Raw genomic sequence first — 18,484 nt, forward strand, 5'->3', positions numbered from 1 at the left:
TTTCAGATTTTGAGAAATGGTCAAACTTATCCAAATATGGTATTTTCATGGAGAACAGTGCAGCTGCAACAGATAGCACTTTAGTGATAATTTTCTGTAATCCAAAAAAATTAAAATTGTATTTTTATTTTTTTTAATCTCAAGGCCCCTCCTGTCATGCCTCTGTGCCCCCCCTGGGGGGCGCGCCCCACACGTTGAGAAACACTGCCTTAGTCAATGCCGAGAGAGGGGTGGCGACCGAACTGAACCCCCAAATCAACCGCCGGTAAAGATTTGCAAAGCCCAAAAACCGCTGCACCTGCTTGACCGAGGTTGGCTGGGGCCACTCCAGTATGGCTGTGACCTTGCAGGGATCCATCCTCACGCTGCCTCCAGACACAATGTACCCCAAAAAGCAGACAGTGGAGGCATGAAACACACACTTCTCGGCCTTAACATAGAGTCGATACTCTACACTCTCCGCAGTACCTGTTTGACATGACCCACATGCTCCTGATAGCTCTTAGAAAATATCAGGATATCATCCAGATACACGTAAACAAACATCTCAAGCATGTCCCTGAGAACATCGTTTACGAGTGCCTGGAAGACCGCAGGGGAGTTGGAAAGGCCAAAAGGCATGACGAGATATTCGTAGTGTCCTCTGGGGGTATTAAAGGCCATCTTCCACTCATCCCCCTCCCGTATACGCACCAGGTGGGTAGCGGTTTTTAACAGTGATCTTGTTCAGGCCCCTATAGTCAATACAGGGTCTGAGCCCTCCATCTTTCTTCCCCACAAAGAAAAACCCAGCTCCTTCCGGGGATGAAGAAGGGCGGATGAAACCACCCCGATGGGACTGGGGTTGCAGACGTCATCTGCGGTCTTCCCTATGGGACAGGAGGACCCATGAGCGGAGACGTCAGTAGCCATGGACGGCTGGAGGGAACAAGGACCTAGTGGAACTGGGTTGGGTGTTACACAGTGAGATAGAAAGGAAATTATTTCAAAATGTGTGCCAATGCACATCTTAATGTGACCCGTAGTTCTGACGAGTTCACTCGTTTCCCTAGATGGGTCTTCCCTGCATTGTGGGGCACCTGGAAAGGTAGTGACCGGTCTCTCCACAATACAAACAAGCCCCGCTGCTCATCTGCTTCTCTCTCTCTGCTCGAGAGAGCCGTGAGCGTCCCAACTGCATGGGCTTGTCACTCCCAGGAGAGACGCGGAGCAATTCGGTGACTTCCTGCGAGCCGGTAAACTCCACTCCCAATGTGGAGCGAGTGAGAATGCTCTTTCTCTCTCGGTTGTGTTCGCGGATTCGGCTATCTATCTTAATAGCCAATGAAATGAACCCCTCAAGTGTATCGGGAAGAAAATTGCTTCAGGTCTGTGATGATTGCTGCAGGATCAATCTCATACCTCCTTTTATATTTATAATTAATTATAATCTCATCTCATGTTAAAATCTGTAATCTCTGATCTCATTACGTCTTGATTCTGCAGGACCTTGGTTTGGAGGGCGCCTCCCTCAACGATATCTTATATAAGAACGCTGCCTTCCTCAACCTGGTGGATCCCATCTCCCACGAGCTGCTGCTCAGCCTGGCCAGAGAGATGCAGTGCCCTAAGAAGGTAAGAGCTCTCCAAGCTTTCCCCACCATCAACACATGCTTAACATCAAGCCTCAGGGAACCGTGCAAAGAACCAGTTATGCGTTATGTTTAGTGCTGTCAGGCGATTTAAAAAAATTATCTAATTAATTACAGGATTTGTAATTAATTAATCGAATTAATCGCATTTTAATCGCATAACCATTTTAGGCCTGATATTCTATATTCTATAATCATATTTCAAATTGCATGTGTCCGGATGGCAGAATTCAGTACTGTATCTACAAAACCTTCTGTTTAATCATCTTCCATTTATTAATTTGCTTAGATTTTTCAGGTCTGGTCAATTTTAGCATGGTGTTATTCACAGTCAAAGATTAAAAAAAAATGTATTGATATTCTCATTTGGTTCATTACAATTTACTCAAGCCTAGTAACAGACACAGTATTTCTGACACTGGGAATACATACCCTGAGATCCATAGATGTCCCTAGAATCAGATACCAAGAACATGCAAATGGACCATATTAAAAAAAGTCTGTAAATGTGTATTCTACGTTCTTATGGAATGAATGAGATAAAAAAATATTTTTTTTAATTAATTTTGAGTTAATTTTCATAACGCGATAATTTGCTGTGTAATTAATTAATCTAATTAACGCGATAAACTGACAGCCCTAGTTATGTTATGTACACAGAGAGAGAAACTCATAAATCATAATTTTCAATGCCGGATGATTAATTATACGCATCAGCCACCAAAAGCGACAACGTGATGTAGCTAACGGTAGAAAATTGTGTGTACCAGTCAGGTTGTGTTGAGTCTCACCTGGGCTCTGTTCCCTGTACATGGCTAACTGAGTTAGCCAGATAATCTTCAGGATAACTTGACATAAATCAGGCTTTTCGGTACCACGAAGCAGGTTTAGCTAAATCACTATGGCAACAGATCGAAAATGTTTAACCTGCTCCAGCGCAGGTTTAGTTAAGTTAACTGGATATGCTGGCCACTCCCTCTAGAAAAAATGCCAGCTCCCTTCCTCAGAGATACCATTACCATTCTGAATAATGTTTTTGTGCTTAGTTTTTCTAGAGGGGGCTTTTGAAATGTAAAATAATAGACCTAAAATGCTGATAATAAATCATATTCAGCCTATGGATTTACTTTGTCCTAAATAATGCACGTTATATATACGGTGCATGCGACACAAACTATGTGGTTATTTTAATAACGGAGCATTGCAAATGTGAATCCTGCTGGGATATTTTTAATGAATGAATTGGATCCGAGGTTATTGTAAAAGGCCTATCGGGCCTTTGGCTCTGATTCGTTTCATATTCTCTGCTGTGGATGTATTTGCTTAACCGGAGAGCCCGGATTGTGTTTCATTCAAGCATAAATTGAAGAGTCTTTATGCGTGGATTGTGGATGTGAATTACGAGGAATCTGAATCTGTGGATTGTTGAATTGTATCACTGTCACACGTTATTGTGATATTGTAACTGGGATTAAAATGTCTGATGATGAAAAAGAGGGTGATGAACATGACTATATAAACCAAAGGTATATGATAGCCTCCATGCTTATTAGTGCGTCCAAACGTTTGCATGTTTACATTTTTACATTTACATTTAGTCATTTAGCTGACGCTTTTATCCAAAGCGACTTACAAGTTCTGTACGACAAGTCATCAGGAAGGGCACAACTCTATCAGCTGAGTAACAATGTTCATCAAAGTGTTGAGTGCTACACTGTAGGTTAGTATATTAGGACATGTGCATATAAGTGCATGACAGTAAGGTTAGTTAGGGTTAGATTATTATTTATTTATTTTCATTTCAGATAATTGTTGAAACTTGATAATGTTTCAACCACCTCCTATAATAGTGGGGTTCGCTGCTCTCTGACACCGTTATTTCGGGGTCGCGCCTTGAAAACTTTATATAACGTATTTATATAGTACATGATACCTAAGCGCATATAGTACAGATATCCTCATAAGTATCTATTAATTCGTATCAATTAGATACTCTTTGGGCTTGTTTTTATCTACTTATTCCGAAAGTTGAACAAATTATTTTCGCTAAGATCTCATTCGATTATTCATTCCATTAAGCCTACTGCCAGCAGGCACATTTAAAGAAATATAATATGATTGATTGGGGTAATGAGGGACTTAAAATTAGCCTATAGATATGCATTTAACTTGTCGGTGATATCTTCACGTTAGAAAATCATGGTTTTCGGGGATCGACACCTCCCCCTTTTCAGGTAAAACGGCCATGCGCAATTATCCTGATTACTGAAGTCTGGTTCGAATTAACGAGACCGAATCAGCCTTTGAGAAACCGAGATAGCCTGACTTCAATCATTGGGTTAATTTAAGCTGGCTAATGGGACTTTTGATCGACTTAGTTGAACCAGGTACAGGGAATGGGGCCCAGGAGTCAGGACTCTTGATTTCCTGTGTGTTTTCCAGGGATGCACATTACATGTGATTAGATTTTCTTGCTCCAGCAATGCGCCTAAATTGTGTTTTGTGTTCAGGAACAGCTCAAGGCAACAGAGATAAATAACAAGACCTATTTTCTGCTTGTGTGAAAGATCTAAGGTCTAGAGATTGATAACCACTCAAGTTTAGGGAAACTATTATCGTGACGCAGCTACAATGTGAAATGATGGATAGCAGAGAGTTCACATTTGCGCGTGCTGCTTTCACACAGGACATATTCAAAGAAAGAAAGAATCTTAAAAAAAGAGAGTTTTTAAAAGAATAGAAGGCTTGCGGAAAATGTCACATTATTTCCCGGACATGTTTTCACAGGATACAGACACTATAAAGTCCTCGGATAAGATTTGCAGACAGCTGATCTACCACCTGACCCCACACTCCAAGTGGCTGAGACAGAGCATGTCCAGACGGAAGTCCCAGGCCTGGTAAGCCCCTATGTAACAAACACGCAGTCAATAATAAATCTGCTGCTCTGCACACGTGCACGTGCACACACACACATACACATGCACACAGACACAAAGGGCAAACATTCATGTAAAGTTGCTGAGATTTCCATCTTTTGGAGCTGACAGTGAATTGAGACAGGCCTGGCCACAGGCTGACCAGAACTGTCAATCATCCTTTTGTTCGGTGCTCAGGTCACAGCCAGAACTGTCAATCATCCTTCTGTTCGGTGCTCAGGTCACAGCCAGAACTGGCAATCATCCTTCTGTTCGGTGCTCAGGTCACAGCCAGAACTGGCAATCATCCTTCTGTTCGGTGCTCAGGTCACAGCCAGAACTGTCAATCATCTTTCTGTTCGGTGCTCAGGTCACAGCCAGAACTGTCAATCATCCATCCTTCTGTTCGGTGCTCAGGTCACTGCAATGTACTGCCATTGGCCTTATTTTCTTATTGGCCTCATTTTCTTAAAAAGCAGCAAAGCTGTGAACTGGCAATATATGTCTATCTGGTTCCGAATCACATGTTGATTGTAAATTATGAATCCAGAAATAGCTTGTGTGCAAATTGACTTTATATGCCCCCAGATGTCATTCTGTTTCTGAATCCTAATCTCATTACATGTTTTTGAATGTAATTGCTTGTTATACAGATGGATAGAAAGTCAATCCATGCGTCAAACCATTTAAATAATCTCAGTTGAAAAGGGGATAATGTGAACACAGAGGGACTAGACATTATGACTTCATCGCAGGTATCAACACACAGTCAAAGGGAAAGGAACACAGATTTAAAAAGGATCTGGTGCACAATAGTAGTCACAGCACGGCTATGATGTGTGCCTGTGGATATTTAACTCAACACTCCTGTGTTAAAACTAGTAGCTGCAGACTAGGCTCTGTATAAAAAGTTGCAGGCTGGCCGCTGTATGACACTGACCGTAGCAGCAACATTCATTATTTAAGTAAAAATCCCACCCCGTAACAAGATGTACATACAGTGATCTTGGTGGTCCACCTAATCTAAATTGGTGGACGTGAACAAATCTTGAGAACAAAACTAGAGAGATAGAGGTCTGTGATGTCATTAAGTGACACATTCTGGAGCTGCCCCTGACACCGAACAGGAGAAGGACTTTGTGGACACTGTCTCAGTGGCCACTGCCAGGGGGATTTTATAGGGAGATGCATATGTTTTCTGGTTTGCAACCACTAGAACATCTTTTACAACATGAAAGATGTTGGCATATGATGACAATGATTATTAATCTCCCGGTCATTATTAATTAGCCTTATTCACACGGCCACTATACAGGTTGGTGGGAAGGTACGGAAGTGCCCATTCACTTCAAATGCTAAAACGTGGCTATAAGAATACCAATTCAAGAACCAAAATACTCAACCCAACAGGCAGAATACACAAATGTAATTATTCTGATACAAATGTATAATATTCCATACAAAGTTACAAATGTAACTCCTGATTACCTGACTGTTTTTAACCGCTCTAGATTTTATCTTTTGAAATGTATGGATGGTGAGTTAGTCATCTGCTAATGGAAATGTGTTCATAACAATCTAAGTAAATAACACAACCTGAAAATAATTCGGCAGCATGAGTAAATTTGGAAGTTGGAAGAGTTATGAAAACTATTTCCACTTGTTTTTTATCATTTTCTTTTTTTTTAATCTTTTTCCCCCTCCTTTTTTAGTTTTTCTCCCATCCCAATGTTAGTCGTTATGCCATTTCCCAATCCCCTTCCTGGTCGTTGCACACCTACCCCCTACAGTCGGTCTGGGAGAGTGGAGGCTATCACATGCTTCCTCCGACACATGTGTAGCCAATCAACCGCTTCTTTTTCACCTGGCAGCGCGGACTCTCACTGAGAGGGTGTAACGTGTGGAAGGATCACACTACCTCACCCAGATCGTTCCCTTGCTGTGCAGGCACCCCGACCGAACTGTAGGAGTCGCTGTTTACAACGACCAGGACCCACCCTCACCGGCTTCCCACCCACTGACACTGCCAATTGTGTCAGCAGGGACGGTCGACCAAGCCGGAGGTACCGCTGGCAGTTGGATTCGATCCCACTGTCTCTGCAGTGGTAGCCAGACGCTTAGTCCACTGCGCTACCCGGCCACCCTGTTTTTATCATTTTGATGCTAGAATAGCACATCTGTAGCAGATGTAAAATAGGAGTCAATTGGTTCAGGCAAATTATGCGCATCTATATTAAATAATACAATATCACTTTCCAAAGTTTCTCAACATTAATTGGAAACAGAAAAGCCTCTGTCTGTCTAATGCCATTCATCCCTTCATTATCCAGCATGAGCAGCACTGTATGTACTGGTTGCTCTTAATACTGTACAAACATTTTGGACTGAAATGCGACGCTGAATGAATGACTAAATCGCACTAATCTCACTAATCTATCTAGCTATTGTTGTTTGTTCAGGAATAATTTTTAGCCAGACATGTTTGCTTTTCAACCCTAATGAAAATTGGAGAGTTTGACATTCAACCAATAGGATCAGTGGCATTGGAATGGCATAATTCATCGAATTAGCATTTTAGTGACCCTCCTCTAGTTTTCACACATTTCTGCTTTGTCATGTGTCTGTTGGCACTCAAATGTTAAAATACACATAGAGGATAATAACATATATGGTATTAAAGGGGCACTTCACCAAAAAAAACAATGCTGATTTATTTTGCACATAATCTTATACTTATCCAAAAACTCAGCGCCATCGCTTACTGAGCCAGGGGGCGCTAGAACGCCATCGCTTTAATCAATGGGGAGACTGCGAGATTTGCGAGTGCTTAAAATATACCGTAATTCCTCTAATAGTGACCCGGGCTTGTATTTGTTTCAACTGTAGCGGGTACCAGGCTTTTATTGAAAGGAGGCATGTATAAGAGAGAGGCCTATATTTCTAATTTTCAAACAGATCATAATGAATAAATCAACATTTTGTGTCAGTTTGAACCAGGTAAAATGTACTGGGTTCATTTATTGAAACCAAGTACTGTATGAAATAGTAAGCAGTGCAATTACAGGTGGTCACTGGTCATTTAAACGTTTTCAAAGTGAAATCAAGTAACTTTACCTGAGTAAAATAGTGCAATCACAAGCCAACCTTTACTGGCCACAAACGCCATGCCTCCATCACTCACTGTTGGGTAGATTTCCATTGCTTTTCTTTGTATCATTTTGCGCGACACACAGTTGTGTTTGTCGCGCAATGCATAAATCCACTCGGAAAGTAGTGTCTCCATCTCCTCGCTCACTTTTTTTCTCCCTCCTCCAGTTATGCGTGTTCTTTTACCGTCGGCTGCTTTCAGCTCATTCCTTTGTTTTTTCCAATATCGGATTTGTCTGGAATCAATGTTAAAGTGCTTTGCGGCTTTCTCTCCCGAATGCTCCACCGCATACCTCAAAACTTCCTCTTTAAACTTAACGTCAAACTTTCGTCTCTGTTTAGTACCGGTAGCCATGCTTGCTCTGTTGTTGTTGTGTTACGTGCTGCGCGCGACCCGTGTTCCATATACGGAAGTGAAACTCCGTTGGGGAAAATATACACGCAACCTGGCTTGTATTAGGAGGTCGGCTTATATTGCTTATTTCAACAGCGCACCCGGTCATTAATAGAGAGTCGGTTTTTAATTGAATACAGGTCACTATTAAAGGAATTACGGTATCTTATATTATAGCTATGGGTCTAATACACCCGTCGATTGTCAGTGAGTTGCTTCGAGTCAACATGCACGAAACGGATAGTTTTTTCATCCGTACATTTCTGTTTTATACCGTTTTGAATATGAGTATAGTTTTGGTGATTCTTAGTAATCCCAGGAAAAGACGCGATAATAGCCCTTTAGTGGAATACACTAAACACGTTGTCATTTTTCGCCCAATTATCGAATCTTCCTGAAATCAATGCTAGATTATCATTATTATCCTTAGCATACATGAAATGGCCCTTGTAGCGCGGCGCTCCCCCGCCACCTCCTGCACTTAACGGTAAACAGCCACACACACACACACAGATAGCTTCGATCGCGGTAGAAAGAAATATCAGATCAACGCAAGATTTTATATATAGAGGGGCGGCTGGGTAGCGCAGCAGACTAAGCGCCTGCCTACCACCGCAGAGACTCTGGTATCGAATCCAGCTGTCAGCGGTACCTCCGGCTTGGTCAGTCGTCCCTACTAACACAATTGGCAGTGTTAGCGGGTGGGAAGCCGGTGGGGTATGTATCCTCGTCGTTGTAAACAGCGACTCCTACTGGTCGGTCGGGGCGCCTGCTCAGCAAGGAAGGGATCTGGGGGAGGTAGTGTGATCCTCCCACGCATTACACTCCCACAGTGAGAGTCCTCGCTGTCAGGTGAAAAGAAGCGGCTGGCTGACTCCACATGTATCGGAGGAGACATGTGATGGTCTTCAACCCTCCCTAGGCCGGCAAGTGGGGGGAAAATGGCCGCAACGACCAGGAAGGGAATTGGCATACAGACTAAATTGGGATAGGAGAAAAATACGGAAAAAGGGGGAGAAAAAATATATTAAAAAAATATTTTATATATAGAGACCTTACCTGGTCTCTGATGTAATGCAAAAGAAAGAATCCAATTATCTGATCGCCATTCCAAATACTGCTCGTGGAGGTCCGTCCCACATTGCCCGGCATTGCATATGAAGGGGGAGCAGCCTCGCAGATGTATAGTTGTAAACGCTTGTCCTGCCGGAGTATTTAAACCCCGCCCGCACGGCTCAGATCGGCCCAGAAAAGAAACTACACCATTTCTAATAGAGTGCAATACCGGCTGGAAGGCGTAGGCGGCGGTATTTGCCCTTTTGCGAGTTCAGACCCATTCCCAATGATAACATCAGGCTGGATGGATGAAAAATGAATGGATATAGCTAATAAAATAAATAACAATTAAAACCCGACTTTACTCGTGATTGGCGCTGAACGGTTGGCGAGTTAACCCGACTTTACTCGTGACTGTCGCTGAATGAGTTAATGTAGATGAAAAAATAGCAATACCTTTTCTTATAGGGACTGCTACCTTCTAATTTCATTGAGCTCTAATTAACAACACAAGGATTCAATATACCCGATGACATCACAGGTGGCCATATTCAAACTAATTTACTCTCTATAACTGTCAAACGACATGAATGTGTGCAAATTTTTTTAGAGTTTTTGGATGTGTGTACGATTATGTGCAAAATAAATCAACATGGTTGAAGTGGCCCTTTAAGAGTAGTAGAGCTGTACTTCGTAGGGCATCTGGCACATTTCTGTTTCAAAGTATAAGTAATACACAACAAGCCATTCACTCACACTAAAATACGACGTGTGGGAGGACAGCAGTGTGTGCACCTAGCAACCTAGCAGCCGTGTGTGCACCTAGCAGCCGTGTGTGTGCACCTAGCAGCCGTGTGTGTGCACCTAGCAGCCGTGTGTGTGCACCTAGCAGCCGTGTGTGTGCACCTAGCAGCCGTGTACGCACTCCCGCTTTAAATGCTGTTTCGGGAGATGTGTGTAAAAAGAAATTAAAGAACTTTGGTAAGATTGCACTTAGAAAAGGCTCTTTACCTCTAAGATCAATATTGGGTTACAACGTCCTTGTTTTACTCTAGTGTTTACGAACATTGCAAATGTAAACAAAACTTGAAAGCAAACACAGAACAGCCTAGAAATCAATGTAAACTCATGACATACTGTCCTTTTATCAAATACTTAAACTATACATTTGAGTATTCAATCCAATAAATTACTATATAAACAAAGACAGCAGTGGGACAGTTTTGATGGTATAATAGTATTTAATGGTATAGTTTTCCAGTAAAAATTTCATTGTGATATGACATATTGTTTTATGTCTTTATCTTGTAAGACAATTGTCATGGTGCTATTTCATTATGGACTACCGGTATTTAATTTGACTTTTTAATATTGCTGCAAGGAATCTTTTTTTGATTCACTTAAAGTATATATATATATTATTAATATATTAATATATAATATTATAAAAATTACGATATGTATATAATCATGGACGACGGTATAGTACGAATCCATACCTTTGGATCCATAATGGTATACCTTCAAATTCGGTACACTTTTCTAGCCCTTGATATTCAATTCCTGTCCCCTCTGCAAAAACTGAATGATGGAAGCAGTACAATAACAGCCCAAAGGAGAGTTGTAGAGAAAATTGAATTCTTAAAAAAAATGCTGTAGCCTGAAGTCGGACTGAAATTAGATTTTAATGGCAGTTATTCTTATTTAGAATATAGACAAACACATATATATTTTAGTATTTTCGAAAAATAATATTTAATAAAGAAAATTGTTAATTGAATAGGGACTACAGCCTTCAGACATGAATATTTATGTAAGGAAGTGACTGTTTTGGTTGGCTAAATTCAAACAATGGTCAATGAGTTCAAATAATGGATTATAAATAGATTAAAATAACAGATAATTTTAAATTATGCAGACAAATCATCTATACCTGCAGTGCCACAACAAGGCGTGGTACTTCTTTTTTTGCTAGCTTAAGTACTGTAATATTACTGAATTTTTCCATATTCTTAAGTTGTATACTGCATGTAAGTTCTTGCAATGGCAGATTTGTAGATGTGACAGCTCTAAATCATTAAAGAAGAAATAACAGTAATGGGCGGCTACGTGGCGTAGTGGGCAAGGCGCTCGCCACGAATGCGGAGACACTGGGCTCGCCTGTTCGAGCCCAGCGCTCCACATTGCTTTCAGTTTAGCTGGTCGTTCATACTAATACACATTGGCCGTATTAGGGGGTGGGAAACTGATGGGTGGGGATCGGGCGTTGTGGACAGCGACTCCTACAGGTCGGTTGGTGCGCCTGCGCAGTAGAATCAGGAAGTGTCGGGGGCAGCGTGAGCCTCCCACGCGTTACTCCTCGCCACTGAGAGATCGAGCTGCGCAGGTGAAAAGATGCGACTGCTGTTACCTCAAGTACCGGAGGGGACTTGTGCTATGTATGACTTAGTCCACATTGCAGCCGGCTTGTGGGAGGCAAGAAACAGCGTTCGTGACAGGGGAGGGTTGAATTGGATGATACGAAATTGGGATGGGAGAAAATATAGAAAATGGGAGAAAAAGTGGACCAAAAAAAAAGAAGAAATAACAGTAACGGTTTGAGACCCCTTGAAACCCCCTGAAATCAAAATCGGAAAGTTTTCTTTAGAAATAAAAGATTGCTTATTTCCCCCCCTCTCAGTTGTAGTCTCAATGAGCAATACTCTTGTGGATATTATGGCCATAAAATCATGTCTATATCTAAAGTCACTTTTAATGACATCCCTGGCATGGTGAGAGAGTAGGATGGGAGATGGATTAAAGGGATTCTTTTGAAGGATGTCTGAGACATCTCTCTCTTTTTTGTGTTCCCTGAGCTCAAAATGGACGTGACTGTCTGAAGAGAAACTGGAACTGGCTGATTCCATTCACACCTGCAGGGGAGCCGTGTCTGCCTGTAGCCATCAGAACCTTTTATGTGCTGAATGAGGTTTTGGCCAAATAAAAGGCAGTGAGAGATGAATGGAACAACGGGGAGATGAGCTGGGCTCACCAATACTTCTATTAAATAATATGTTCCCCTATGTGACACAGCACTGTCCTTATGCCTTTGGATTTGGCACTTTACAGCTCATTCAGTAAAGAGTGTGATGGACATCACTGTTTTCTTATTCCTTGTTTTGTCCTGTACAAGTCAATCAATCAATCAAATCTGTATTTAAGTTTGGACAGTCATGTCTAATGGCAATGAATACAAACAATCACAGATTACATTTATGATGCTCAGCGTCTGTTGGTCTTAACTCTTTAATTGCCAGACCCGAGATATTATAGATAGATATTTCTTCTTTTATTCGCTATTTTCATTCATTATTCATCCATTGCCATATGAAAGGATTTTGAGATTGCCAAAGTGCAATACCGGCCGCATTCTGCCAGATGGCAGTGTCTCCCACCCTTTGAAACCTTATATCTAACTCTGTGTTACTCTCAAATGTCTCCGGGCGCTATATTTAAATGGAGCCGAGTAAGTCACTTCATCCGACCTATTCGAAACGTATCTGGCACACTCGATCCATAAGTTGTGCCAAATTATGTCCGGGACCAGATGGACACCAATACTGGAAATCGCGATCAGACAATTGGAATATTCTTTTTGGAATACCACCGACCATAGGTAAGGACGATCTGACATAAATTTCAGCTTTATCCAACAATGTTTTCATATCCATCCAGCTGATCGGCTTCTGTAGTGTTCAACACTAATGCCGTTACTGGCCATCAAAGCATCAGAAACGACCCCCCCCCCTTTCATGCATTCATGATGAAACATAATAACTATTATATACATTTGATTTGGAAATAGTAGCGTGTCCAGGCAAGAAACGCCAACGCTTATAGTAGAATTCACGTTGCGCCCTATTACTCGCTTCCCAGGAATTATCCCGGATCACTCTGAAATTATACTTATATTCACCACGGGATAACTCGTGAACGTATGCATGAAACAATTATCTCTTTTTTGCATCTTGGACAGAAGAAAGTCAGTGTCAAATGACCATAGTATTGTCCCCATAGCTAGAATATAGAATATAGATATAGCTCTAGAAACAAGGTGACGCACTCTTATCTTTAAAGCGTGGCATAGCTACAACGGGACCCGGCTAATGGCTGGCGCTGAATGAGTTAACATAAACTGTATACACTAGCACAATTTAGAGGGGCTCTTGTAAATGTTGCTCTGGCACTCCCTCCTCCAAGACATTAGAGACTCCTCAAGACTCTTCTCCACTGCCTTCTCTTACCCCCCCCCCATCCATCCTTCTATGTTTGTGTTATGTTTGTCTGTTGTCCTTGTGTGTTTGTGTTATGCTGGTCTGTTGTTTGTTTCACTACCATCCTTGTGTGTTTGTGTTATGCTGGTCTGTTGTTTGTCTCACTACCATCCTTGTGTGTTTGTGTTATGCTCGACTGTTGTTTGTCTCACTACCATCCTTGTGTGTTTGTGTTATGCTCGACTGTTGTTTGTCTCACTACCATCCTTGTGTGTTTGTGTTATGCTGGTCTGTTGTTTGTCTCACTACCATCCTTGTGTGTTTGTGTTATGCTGGTCTGTTGTTTGTCTCACTACCATCCTTGTGTGTTTGTGTTATGCTGGTCTGTTGTTTGTCTCACTACCATCCTTGTGTGTTTGTGTTATGCTGGTCTGTTGTTTGTCTCACTACCATCCTTGTGTGTTTGTGTTATGCTCGACTGTTGTTTGTCTCACTACCATCCTTGTGTGTTTGTGTTATGCTCGACTGTTGTTTGTCTCACTACCATCCTTGTGTGTTTGTGTTATGCTCGTCTGTTGTTTGTCTCACTAGCCCCCCCCCCCCCCTTAGCATAAAGCCACTTTGAGTTCTAGAAACGCACTACATAAGTCCTGTTTATTATTATCTATTTGCTTGACCATAAATACTATGAAGCATCATAAGTGACAGATACTGCAGTGGATGTCACTCTAAGTCACTGTAGGCTGAGGGGTGTAATAACTCACACTGACAGCTGTAGCCAGAGTCACACGGGACCCTTCAATGACAACCCCAAGAGGAAAACACGCCCTCGGAAAGAGCGGGTCCGCTGGTTAACCACTTGTGAGTTGACACAAAGGTTCAATGGTGTGTGAACCTTTGTACAAGATATTGTGTGCTTTTCACGTGTATGTTGTAGGGTAGTTGTAGGGTGCACATCCCATTAAGTGGTCAGAAAAATCACTTATCTCGGTCTGTGTCATTTCTGTCAGGTGCAACTTTGTAAGTCAGCGTTAAAGCTCTATCGAAAAGTCCAGTAACTTTGACACAGATCTAGCTTCAGATGTTTGGATCAAACAAATGCAACCATTCAAAGGGCATCGACCATATTCACACAGTGGCCATTTTGCTCTTATGTCATGCCAGAATAAATCCCAACCTGAGCATGACATAAGAGCAAAATGGCCACCATGTGAATATGGTCAATGAGGATTTTCATCTGAAAGGCTCAGGCTTTGAGGCTGTGAACTGACTGACATTCAATACAGAATACTGCTGATAAATCACATATGTATTCATTCTCAACCCTGCCTTTAACGACAGACATTGGATACAATACTGTATGTTGCTACATTTCTGTGCAGTTAATTTTGATATTTCAGTCTTTCTCTTCTTTGTGTCTTTCTTTTAAATATATTGTATTTTTCTTGGTTAGACTATTGTTATGTGGTTTATATTTCATGATGATCAAACTGTTTATTTGTCTCACAATCCAATAGTTAGGGAATCAGGCTATGTTTTATAAGGAGCTTGAAGCTCTTAGTTCTCAGTGCTCTAAGCTCAGGCTGCTGGTTCATTCGGATGTTTTGGCTCTTCTGTTTACACTAGCAAATCCCCATGCTGGAGTCTCTATGTCAGCCTTCCGCTACAAGCCTGCCCCAAGCCCCCCTCCTTCATACATCACAGGAAACACAACATGACACCAGGGCCATGTTCCCAGGTTATAGATAGAAGATTCACTCAGGACAAGCATGCTCACTTACTCCAGAATGAAACGATGGTAAATGAGCTGTCATGTCAAAGTTGTTTCCAAGACTAGTAAGTAATCATGTTTTGTTCCTCTAATTTTCTCTCACAGTCTCAAGACAACTTTGCAGAAAAAGTTGTCCAGTGATACTGTAGATCTGTCTGGCATCCCCCTGTCCAATCGAGATGTCCGTCAAGTGGCTTTCTATCTCCAGAACAATGGCGACACAGTGGTTGCCGTGGACATCAGTTTCACTGAGCTCCACGACGGGAACCTGAGGCTTCTTCTGCCTCTTCTTGGCTCATTGCCTAAACTCAACACCCTGGCTCTCAATGGCAACCGCCTCACCTTGACCATAGTCAAAGACCTCACAGAGATCCTGAAAGACCCCAAGAAGTTCTCCAGCCTGGCTTGGATTGACCTGGGCAACAACGTGGACATCTTCACCATGCCTCAGCCACTCCTGGTCGCCCTCCGTCGACGCTGTAGCCTGAAGAGCAGCTTGCCCACCATCTACGAGTACACAGAGGGCCAGCCCTACTGTTACCACATGGAGACCTCTATCGAGGAGCCCAGCCTCTACGAGGAGGAGGAAGAGGAGGAGGAGGGGGTATACGGAGAGGAGGAGTTAGAGTCATGGGGCTTAGGGGGGAAGAGGCTTTCCAAAGACTTCACCCTTCACTATTGCGAGAGGTGATGTGATGGTTTCTTGTGGTTGAGATGTTGTCCCACAGCTCCCCTCTTGCCCTCACCTCATGAGCCCGCCCACCGTTTTTGGATCCCGAGGGGAGTTCAGCCCACATTCTGAAGCCCTCATGTCAACACAGCCACCACAGCTACTCTTAACCATCTATGAGTTAACCCACACAACAATGACAGCAAAGTGACAAATGAGGTGGTGACTTACTGTGTTGGCGGATGGTGCTCCTGAGAACGAGGTGCGGTTTCATTGGAGGGGGGCTGGAAGAATTTATGAAAAGGTACGCGTGCTCTCTCTCTCTCTCTCTCTCTCTCTCTCTCTCTCTTTCTCTCTTTTACGGCGGCAGATGAGGAGCCAATCCCAAGGAGCTCAAATCAAACGGCTTGATGGAGGAGCAGCATGGTTGATGGCAGATGAGGTGGAACTGGAGTAAATTTGGAAACAGTAGATCCCTCTGGGTTCTCTAGCAGGACTGAGACTATCTCTGGCAGGCAGGGCCCAGCTCCACACTGTGTGTTCTCTGTTAATCTCTCAACAAAAGCTATGAAACAAGTTCAACAGACTATACAGCCGACACCACCATCACGTGACGCCGGCAAAACTGCCAAGTCAAGACTTTTTGCGTTTTCCCCCCCCTTTCGAAATGTCCACTTGTGAATACCCACGCATCACTTGTGTAGATGTAAATGATGACACAAAACATGGCTCTGTTGTATTTCCACAGGCTATTTTGCGCACTATTGGCGAACAAATCAATCTTAGAAGACAACAGGTAGGACTCAACAATGGGTAGTTGTCGCTGATTGTTTTTGTACTTGCCTAAATTCAGATATTCACCTTTTCATGTTTGTTGGTTTGTTTTAGTCATTATCATGTCGGCTACAATGCCACACAACCCTCCCTCTAAATATGGGCCAATGAGTCCAGGTAGTAAGGGTGTCCCAAATGGAATCACAGATGAGTGTTTCCTACCTTCCACCTACTCTACAAATGTGTCGTAATATTCAGTATATTTATTTGTACATGTATGTGTTCCAGTGTTTTTTCTTTTTTGGTGAGACACGGCCAGAACTGTTATGTACTGGCTGTAGTAAAAGCAGATTGCCAAAACAGTCTAAACTGTGTAAACTGATGAATGGTGATGTTTTCGCAATAGCACATAGTAATAACTAAGTTAGGCTTACCAACATACTGCAATGCACTTTAAGGAGCTTTGTTTTCTACCATTACCTCATAACTAATTAACAGGCAAATACACAGTTTTGACAAATATGAATTCTCACAAAGACTGTTACAAAAGCAGACTGAAAGCATTTAACCTCAATTCAGTAATATGATATGGGAAATCATACTTGCATAATCGGATATTATAAATGTTTGAGTATGTATAATATGTGTTTGTAGCTGTGAAATGTCTGATTACTGTTGTAAATGTTTGTATCATTGTTTTGGTATTGTCTTTTGTCCTACTAGACTATTAATATAATTGCTATAATGGCTATGAAACTGAGTGCAGAAACCTCCTACACTGAAGCAATAGGAGATAATCAAAGGGGACGCGATTAACATAATTACATCGCAACAGATTATTCACCATTTCACCTCTAAAATCAAATGTACACTGAGCAGAGAATACTTACTTTTGCTATTAGCAGACACTATTCTGTCAAATGTTATTCGAATGAAGGAGAGTTCTGTATAAAATGTAATCCTTGAGATGAAGAACTATGTAAGTCCTTTTTCAATTTTCAGATGGACAATGTTTTCAAGCCTAATCATCTTTAAGATGGTAGGTTGAAATGTTGTGTACATTCAAAACAGTAGAGGTTGAGCACTTTTTGGGGGCGAAGCATCACATACACATTGCAATTTGGAACTGCAAATACACAGGCTATCCAAGAAACGTCAAAACAGACTCATATGGTTCTTTGTCTCGGGGTTCAATTTGCTTTTTTTGCGTCAACGTCATGCTGTTATCTGTAAACACTAATTGTAGGCTGTATGTATTTGTCTCACGTCAAATACTTGACAATTGACTGCCAATAAAAAACAAATAAAATCATTCATGGCATTCTTTTGCTTTTAAGTGAAGATTTTCATTCCAAAATTATATCTGCCATTGCTTGAATGAAATGGAATATTGTTCAGATTGTTAGCCATCTTGAACCCTTTACTTACCGAACTTTTCGGAAAATCACATGTTGGACTACTTTTGAAACGATGAGTAATGAATAATCAGGTGATGATAATATTCCAGAATGGTTTTATAGCATTTTGGAATTCATCTTTTTCAAGTGCTCCTGAAGGAGAAAGGGCACAGTGGATTACTCCACATCTAGGTCACCACTGCCAGCAGAACCTACTGCTGCTCCATGGGAGGGCTGCGTTATGCAGTCGGTTGGGACTGTTTTGGATTGGTTGAGTGGACATACTGTATGTGTCCCTGTGCCAGCATATCATTTGCGTTGTTGCATCCCATCAGTAGAAAGCCTGAGCTACCACTGTGTGCCAGGGCAAGATAGGGTGGGCCATGGTCACATTTGGCCTCATCCCTGGGTCTCAACAACCTGCTGTTCCCACTGATCGAGGTGGCAATGTGACATTTGCACCAGGTGACTAC

At 42.0% G+C, this 18,484-nt stretch overlaps 1 protein-coding gene across 1 annotated transcript in view; it reads left to right on the top strand.

Moving 5' to 3' along the window:
* Window positions 1-17,859, top strand: part of lrrc75ba (leucine rich repeat containing 75Ba) — a gene marked incomplete at its 5' end in the record, with an annotated part of 33,052 nt that extends 15,193 nt beyond the window's left edge. The window contains 3 exons of the mRNA XM_084315616.1: window positions 1,486-1,614; window positions 4,419-4,531; window positions 15,276-17,859. Coding sequence (XP_084171742.1) covers window positions 1,486-1,614; window positions 4,419-4,531; window positions 15,276-15,861 — 828 coding nt within the window. The 3' untranslated portion in view covers window positions 15,862-17,859. The remainder of the gene's footprint in view (window positions 1-1,485; window positions 1,615-4,418; window positions 4,532-15,275) is intronic.
* Between the last annotated feature and the right edge of the window lie 625 nt (window positions 17,860-18,484).

This window comes from Notolepis coatsorum (genome assembly GCF_963971535.1).
Source record: "Notolepis coatsorum genome assembly, chromosome: 1".
Lineage (NCBI taxonomy): Eukaryota > Metazoa > Chordata > Actinopteri > Aulopiformes > Paralepididae > Notolepis > Notolepis coatsorum.